The sequence below is a fragment of the Galeopterus variegatus genome, unplaced genomic scaffold (assembly GCF_000696425.1).
Source record: "Galeopterus variegatus unplaced genomic scaffold, G_variegatus-3.0.2 Scaffold258, whole genome shotgun sequence".
Classification (NCBI taxonomy): Eukaryota; Metazoa; Chordata; class Mammalia; order Dermoptera; family Cynocephalidae; genus Galeopterus; species Galeopterus variegatus.
This window is the reverse complement of record NW_007726369.1, coordinates 127,188-135,297: the sequence shown is the minus strand read 5'-3', so window position 1 is coordinate 135,297 and position 8,110 is coordinate 127,188. Positions and strand designations below refer to the sequence as shown.

At 60.0% G+C, this 8,110-nt stretch overlaps 1 protein-coding gene across 2 annotated transcripts in view; it reads right to left on the bottom strand.

Moving 5' to 3' along the window:
* Positions 1–417: 417 nt before the first annotated feature.
* Positions 418–8,110, bottom strand: part of ARHGAP22 (Rho GTPase activating protein 22) — a 36,396-nt gene continuing 28,703 nt past the window's right edge. For both annotated transcript variants that reach the window (XM_008566633.1, XM_008566634.1), the window contains exons 4-7: positions 7,443–7,516; positions 6,797–6,918; positions 4,194–5,085; positions 418–1,030 (exon numbers count right to left, since the gene is read on the bottom strand). In XM_008566633.1, the coding sequence (XP_008564855.1) occupies positions 802–1,030; positions 4,194–5,085; positions 6,797–6,918; positions 7,443–7,516 (1,317 nt within the window). In that variant the 3' untranslated portion in view covers positions 418–801. The remainder of the gene's footprint in view (positions 1,031–4,193; positions 5,086–6,796; positions 6,919–7,442; positions 7,517–8,110) is intronic.

The following is an 8,110-nucleotide window of genomic DNA, read 5'->3' as shown; positions in this document are numbered from 1 at the left end:
GTACTGGTGAGCTTTATGGAGGGTGTATTTGGTACACTGTTCTCTCCATCATGATGCTGGAACAGCAACAGTGTGTGTGAGGAGGATTCTGCTGACTTATTTCCCTACTCAGGAAAGTTTCTTCTTAGATTAAAAACAAAGGAACTGTAGTTATAGAATTCAGATGTGACTGGTTAAGGAATAAGAGAAAAGACAAGCATTATTATCCCATTAAATAGAGGCTCAAAGGTATTAACGTGCAACTGAATGTCATGGAAATACTGAGGTACAGCTCTAGTTTCAAACTCTTCTTCAGTGACAAAGCCGGGGGCACCTCAGGGAGCTTCCCGTCCCTCTTCTGAATGCCCCCTGCTTTCCCACCCAGGCACACCCCAGGGGCTCCCAGCCCTGCCCGCGCACGAACAATGAGTCAGTTAATGAGGCACGTGCTTTCAGAGCAGATTTAATAAAGAAAGCAAACTGTTCCTGGTGGCCGCCCCAATCCTGGGTGCCATGCCTTTTGGCGGCATTGGGGATTTTCCTGGGTGAGGGGCTGGCTGCGGCTCTAGGTATCACCCCCTTCTGACACCCGCCAGGCCCTGCATAGTTGCAGCAGTGTTGGGATCCTATTTGGGGGTATGGGGTCCTGACGGTCCCCACAAGAGTGTCAGGATCTCTCTCTCCAGCTGGCTCCAGGGCGCTTGGCCCCGCTGGTGGCCCGGCTCGAGCTACAGAGACTTCTGATTCCTCCTGTGGCCAGAGGCCAGCTCTGCTGACGGGAGAGACGAGCAGACAGGGTAGGAAGTGAGCTTTGCGCTCCTTTTACTTTGGGGCTCGGGTGCCTTTTGCCCCAACAGTCAGGCTTCCCAGGGTGGAAAAAAACTCCTCCATTTCCTTCTGCAGCAGCTGGTTCCTCCTCTCCGCGTCCTCCCGCGCCCGCTCCGAGTTCCGCAGCTTTATCTCCAGCATGGTGTACTTTTTCTTTTCCTGGTCCAGCTCTTCTTCTAACCGGGACATGCGCTGTCTCAGGTCAGCACGACCTTCTTCAATTCTTAAAAATCAAAAAGAAAGACATTGATTCAGGCTTGGGCTGGCTGGGCACGCCAGGCAGGCAAATGTGGCCTGCTGTGCACATGGCAGGACAGGGGCGGCTGGCCAGGCCTGGCCCATGCAAGGGAGGGACCTCACGGGCCCCAACCACTCCTCCCAACAACCTGTCACTTTACCCTGACCAAGCCAGGCTTCCCCACGGCCCGTGATCCAAAAATGCCACCAAGAAGTGCACTTTCAGCACTGGAGGCCTCCTGAGTTCTCACTAAAATAAAAACACCAATTGTGCCTCCAGCAACCGCCAGTCACCTGTCCCACTGAGGGACCACCTGCCAGATGGCTGACAGCACCACAGGTTCCTGCAAAGTCAGGGGAGTGCAAACCATCCCTGCACCTCTGCTCTCGTGCTCTGCCTCCTGCCCACTGTTCCTCACTCCAGTCCCCAAGCTCACACCAGACACTGTGCCTGCAGGGAGCCCCGTATGGCCAGTCATGTCCCTTCCTGCGTGGACTTCATGCCCCAGCTCAAATGTTCCCCCTTTGTGACACTTCCTTTGGTCCTCCCCACAGGTCACAGCAGCACTCCTTTGTGCCACCACAGAACCTACACCCACGCCTCTGTGGAGGTTTACACTGCTTTGAGCAAAGGTTGGCATGTCTGTCTTTTGGACCAGACAACCAGCTCCTGTCCATCCCGGATGCCTGAGCCCGGCCCCTGGAAACCCACACACTGGAGTCTAGGGCCCAGCTGGGTTACGTATGAGCCACATGGCTGTGGGCAGGACACAGACTGCACTGAGCCCAGCGTCCTCTTCTGAAATGCAGAGGGTAACCCTGCCCCAGAGCGTAACAGTCCCCAGGAGCAAGGAAGAGGAGGTGTGCACAGCACAGTATCTGCAGCGCTGTGTACGTGCACAGCACGGTCACGTCCCCACCCCACCAGGAGAGGGCGCGGGCCTCCAGCTGATCACGAGCCCAAAGGGAGAAGACCGCGGGCCTGCCTGTCCTCGTGCTCTCTATGCCACGCCTTGAGCGACCTCGTCCAGAGTCAAGACTCTAAGCCCCATCTACTTTCTGGCAACTCTCAAATCTGTGCATCGAACAGTGAGCAAAACCCACTGGCTCTCCCTTCAAAATACGTTCAGCATCTGGCTGCTTCTCCCCATCTCGACTGCTGCCCCTTTGGTCCGTGCCACTCACCCCCACGGGGCCTGAGCTTCCCACAGTCCTCAGCACATGAGCCAGGTGCCCCTGTCAAAGCGACGGAAGTGCTCAGGACCCTCCAGCGCCTTCTAATCCCATTGTCATCTCCCTCCAGATAAAACCCGGAGCATCGCCCAGGCTAGCGGGCCCCAGCCCTGCCCTGCCGCCTCCGGCTCCCCTTCCTTCCACACTGATTCCTCCTTCTCCCCCACCCACCTTCCCACGTGCCATGATTTTTTAAAATCTATCTTGTTTATGGTCTCCGTTCCCCTGCCCCCCATATAAGAATGGGGGCAGAGAGTTCGGCGAGTTTTGGTCACAGCTGTGTCCCCAGATCTAGCATAGTGTCTGGTACTACACAAGTATCAGATGCTCTTTGAGGAACTCCAGAAGGAGGCCGACGCCCATCCAGGGCCCAGGGAGGGCTCTGAACTCTGGGGAGGCAGGGCAGGGAGCTGGTCCTGCCACACGCCCCCACCCCGCCTTCCTTCCCGTGCTCGGAGACCCTCCATTCCAGACAGCCTGCCAGGGACACGGGACAGGCCAGGAGCCCAGGCGGCCTGCCCAGAGCCCACCGCCACCAACACTGCGTCTCCCTGAGAAAACGAGCCTCTGGGAACGCGGACCGGGAGGCGGTCCCCAAGTGGACAGGAGCCTGGGGGCCGTGTGTTGACAGCTTTCCATACAGTAACACGAGGGCACCTCAAAGAGGTCGTGGAAAGATTCTTACCACCTTTTAATTCTATTTTTCCCCAAACTTTTTGAAGTCCCCTCGAACTTCCCACACACCCTGAGGTTTCTGTCTGTGACTTGTCTTTGGCAGTTTCACCTTCCACTGCGTCTCTAGAGGGGACTCGACAGTCACTTCTGCCTGGTCAATTCCCAGCCAGGACATGTATTTGTGTGTTTTCCCCACAATTTCATACCGCGGGTTTTACTTGCGCTCTTTCCTTTCTCCTTGGCTCAGCTCGATCCCATTGGTCCTTTAAGAGCTGGCTCAGGCACTGCCTGCCGTGACTTCCCCGTCTACCCTTGAAGTCCCTCTCCCATCTCTCCCCAGCACAGGCGTGGCGCCTGCACACACCCAGCACTCTCCGTGCCCAGGAGACGGCTGCCGGCACAGCCACAGGGCCAACGCTGCCCTTCCAGCTCGCTGTGCAAACCTGGGCTCTGAATGAGAAGCAGGAGTGACTGATGGACGAAGGAAGCCCCCGGGCCGCCAAGGCCCCCACTCATGTGCGGGACCTGGTTCACCAGCACTAAAAAGCCAGAGACGCGGAGAGCAGCGCTGTGTGCTCTCCAGCCCCGCCTGCCACTGACCTCAGTTGGAGAACGTGGCCTCCAGGAGCCCGAGGTTCCTCACTGCAGAGGGGAAAGCACCACGCCCTGGGGAGGCTGGGAGGGTGGAGCCAGGGCCCACCCAGGTGCACGCCTGCAAGCCTGCAAGCCTCAGGGTGCGGTACAACGTCCTCCTGCCACAAGGGTGGGCAGGGGGCTCAGCGCAGCACCAAATCAAATTCCCATCCCCACCAGGCTGACCTGGGGCCTGGGGCCCATGTGAGCACTTCCCACGCCAGCGCCTGGGCTGCAGGTGCAGTACAGACCCCAGGACCCTGCTGCCTGACAGAGGACTCCACGCAGGCTCTGGCTTCAGGCCCTTCCAGCTGCCCGGGCTGACATGCTTGCAGCCCATGCCTTCCACGCTTGCAGCCCATGCCTTCCACAGGCATTTATGGAGTGACAGCTGCATGCCTGCCTTGCAAGCTCCGGACCTGCCCAGATAGGGGATCCCTCCCAACCCCCCGCCATGTCCTGGGCGTGCTCCAGGAAGGGCTGTTCCAGGGGCTGGCTGCTGAGCCCTGCCTCCCGGGGGCTTTCTTCCAGAGCCAAGGCTGCAAGGCGGGAGGCAGATGCGCAGCCAGCACTGTGAGCCCGAGCAGCCAGGCGGCCACAGCCTTTACCTTTTCATGCTCGCCTCGTACTCAGTCCTCTGCCGGCACAGCTCCGCCCTGAGCTCCGTGACCAGGCCCTGGAGAGCCTGGCAGCGGCGGGTGTAGTCCTGGCCGGGGCTGCCTGGGTCGCTGGGCTCACTGCTGCTCACGCCCACCCCGTCCAGGCTGTGGCCCAGGTCTGGGGACCCGCGGTCCTCGCTGCTGCTGGGGAGCGGAGAGGGCTCGAGGGCCCACTCAGTGTGTAGGGAGCTGCACATGGACGAGTCGCTGGCCCTGCAGGCTGTGCAGCTGCTGAGCGAGCCCCGGGCCGAGGCCTCTCCCGAGGACGGGGCCCCGGACCATGCCGTGCTGGCCACGTTGGCAGTGCTGGGGAAGGGGCTGGCCGGGGGCACGTTGTCGTAGGTGGACAGTCTCTGGGCCGACCCTGAGTCCTTGAGCCGGTCTCCCGATGAGGCCCGGCGGTGGCCGCGCAGAGAGGAGAGCCCGTTCATGAGCCAGTTCCCACTGGAGGAGATAATGGGCACCTCCAGGGATGAGCTGCCCCCCTTCGGGCTTCCTGACCGGGACCCTGACTGCCAGAAGGAAGACTTCCAGTTGGGCAGAGTCTGCACTTTCTTCCCAGGGCTGGTGGCAGCAGGGCTGCACCGGCCACCCAGACCCATGGGAGAGGCTCTGGAGAGCATGGCCACCGTGGCCCCGTCCAGAGATGAGGTCCTGTGTGTGGGCAGACCAGGGCCACCAGGCTCTCCCTGGCTGTCCCTAGGGACCTCCTCGGATCCCCATCCCACTGTGCACTGCTGACCCCCACGTGGGGAGGTGGGCCCTTCCAGGGCTGTCGCGGTGAAGAGCTGGCTGTGTTTGTGGATGAGGACAGTCATCAGGTGCTGGACTAGCGAAGTGCCTGCCAGGAAAAGAGGAGAAAGGGCTTGCTGTGAGTGGCCCCAGGTGAGTGTCTCTAAATCAGTCAGGACTGGGGAGCTGGGGCTCGGACCCAGGTGCCTAGCCCTGCAGCCAGGAGCCAGGCTGTTCCTCAAGGGCGCCTTCACTGGTACCTGGAGGAAGGGACTGCCACACACCCTCCAAATCAGTCACAAACAGGACAGTACCCAAGAACGGCCTTCCTCAGACACAGAGCCTCAAGTAGGGAGGAAGCCAGTGCCTCCTGCCCACACCCACTCCATCCAGCTGGCACGATGCCTATCAAGGCTGCGGGATGTGCAGGCGGCAGGTGGAAACTGGAAACCAGCACCAGGGATGTGAGAGTCCTCTCAGCTGCCCCATGTCATCCTCTGTGCTGCTGACAATGGCTGCGCCCAACTGTCCACACTCAGGGGGTCACAGGGCCCTGGGACAGGGAGCAGAGCTGTCCTGTGTCACACAATCACAGACGCACACAATCCCCCTTCTCCTGGAGATATAGCAGCCTAATTCTGGGGACTGCATTCCTGAGGTGGCGACCAGGCAGGAAGAACCACAGTATCTACCCCACAGCCTCATCCCCGTCACCCACAACCAAAGAGCAGAGGCTGGGGAGGCTTTGCCAGGCGGTAGGGAGGCTGGGGAGCCTGGGTGGGCCCTCCCAGTGAAGGCAACTGGGAATCTCGGGAAAAATCACGCAAGGGATTTCTTAGGCCAAAGACGAGGTGAAGCGGGAACTCAGTGAAGTAGGTGGGCAAGCGCTGGCCCCAGAGTTTTTGCAACCAGGCAGCAGGAGCTGGGGCTCTCCTGGCCTCAGGGGCCCTGCGGCTCGATGCCCAACCAGGGTAGGCCAAGTGGGGGCCTGAGCACGAGTGCCACCCCAGGGGCTACACCCTCAGCCCAGGGAACCAAACGGCTCCACACCCGCCCAGCACGCCCGCCTCTCCCCCACGGTCACGCTCAGCAAGGAGTGGCAACTCGGCCCCCATCCCGGCCAGCCTCGTCACTCCTGAGCGGGGACCTCAGGAGTCCCTGACTGCTTGGCTGTCGGTTTCCTGTTTGCGGAGACTCGACTCTCACGCTAACCCCTTCTGGTACATTCTTCCACAGGGCCTGTGAGAGCGGGCGCATTTCTGCGCCAGCCCGCCCCAGCCCTTTGGTAAGTCTGGCTGACCAGCCTCATCTGTGGAATGGGGCAATTTCCCCAGCACGGGCTGGTTGTGCAGATTGGAATCAGGTGATACAAAGAGGCACTTAGGAGCACACTGAAAGCAGCTGCTGTTGCTGCATTTTTATCATTTTATCATTATTTATCATAAAGAGAAATCCCCATGATGTGCAAAGCTCAGACATCAGGAAACTATGACAATTACTTAATCAGAAAATTAAAGCAAAAACGTCTGTGTGTGTTCAAGGGCAAAGATACTGATCTCTCTCATTCACAGCAAACGCTGAACATTCTAATTGCATCTAGTGACCCACTGCTACAGACACAGGGTAAGGTTCCTATGGGGCGGGAGGAGGTGAGGTCAAGAGACACTCCTGCCAAGTCCCTAGAGACAGAGACAGTGCCACCCTAGCCACCCCTCCTGCTGGCCTAGGCCTGGGCTGGAGTGGCTCCGAGGACTTGGCCAGACCAAGATGAGGCCAGACCCCAGCGGCACCCGCTGCCACCTGGCACACCTCCCCATTACCTTCCATGATGGTCACTGGGTCCTCTATCTGTGGCCGTAGTATGTTAGGTCCAAAAACGGTCGCCAGGTTCTGGACGCTCATCTTATTGACATCCGAGTGGGACTGAACTTCATCCAGAAACCTGGAAAGTAAGGAGGCAGCAGCTGGTGAAGAGGCAGATTCCAAGGCCCAATTCCCATGCCCCACCCTGCCCCACCCCACCGTCCACAGGTTTCCACAGCTGCTGGCCACAGCCAGTCACCCCTGCCAGGCTTGGATGAGGGAAGAGCTTTCCAGGGGTCTGGAAGGGCCATCAGGAGCAGAGGTCCCTGGCACAAGCACCTGTCTTCAGTGTGGAAGGAGGAGACTGTGAGGCTCTCCCGCCCACTGTGGAGGCAGATGCCTGGAAGGCCCAGGTCCCCAGGAATGGGCCGGGTCAGGGGCACTCCTGCATGCCCTCCCAGTGCCGAGGACGAGGGCACATGAAGGCCTGTGGTCCAGCAGCAGATGCCCAGGGCGACAGGGTGGTGGAGGTCCCAGAAGGCCCAGAGGGCGTGTGCTCAGCCACACTCAGCACAGCTGTGTGGGGCGGTTGGATGACCCGATGGGGGGTGACAAGCACGGAGCCAGCACAGGACTGGGCAGCCCCCGCCCTGTGCCACTCACTTGCAGATGTATCTGAGCAGGTTGTAATTGGCCTGAGGAAGGTCGCTCACTTGTTTAGCCAACTCCAGAGTCCCCTTGGGAATGAAGGAGGGAAACAGGATTTTAAACATCAGCAGGAAGGTCCGGGTCCTGCTCTGATGGGGGAAGGGAGGCGAGGGGAAGCGAAGCGGGGCCCTGCCCCGGCTGACCAGAGGCTGCACCGCCTCGCTCCCTCCGAGGAGGGGCCAGGGCCAGGCTCTGGCCTCCTGGGGAAGCTGGTTTACTTTCAGGGAGCTGGTGTGGGGGTGAACTCTGCTAGGCCTCAGAGGAATGTCGAGGCCAGCGCTCAGCTCACTTATCAAGGCACAAATATTTGCTAGATAACGACCCCTCGTCCCCCGCACGGCCACAGGGAGGGCAAACAGTCCTTCTCCCGCCCCGGCTGGTCCAGGCTGCACCGGCAGGGCAGGGAGGCAGGAGGGCTGGACCCTCTGACCTAGGAGCAGTCTCAAATTCTTTTGGGAAGGAGGCAGGATATAAACAGATAAAAGGGCTCCTTGTTTCTGAGCCCCACAGCAGGCCTGAGTCGGGCCTGAGAGAAGGCGGTGGGTGGAGTAGGAGCACCCCTGCTGTGGCGGCCAGAGCTGCAGAGCTGGCCCCTGAATGAACATGGCCCACCTCAGGAGGCA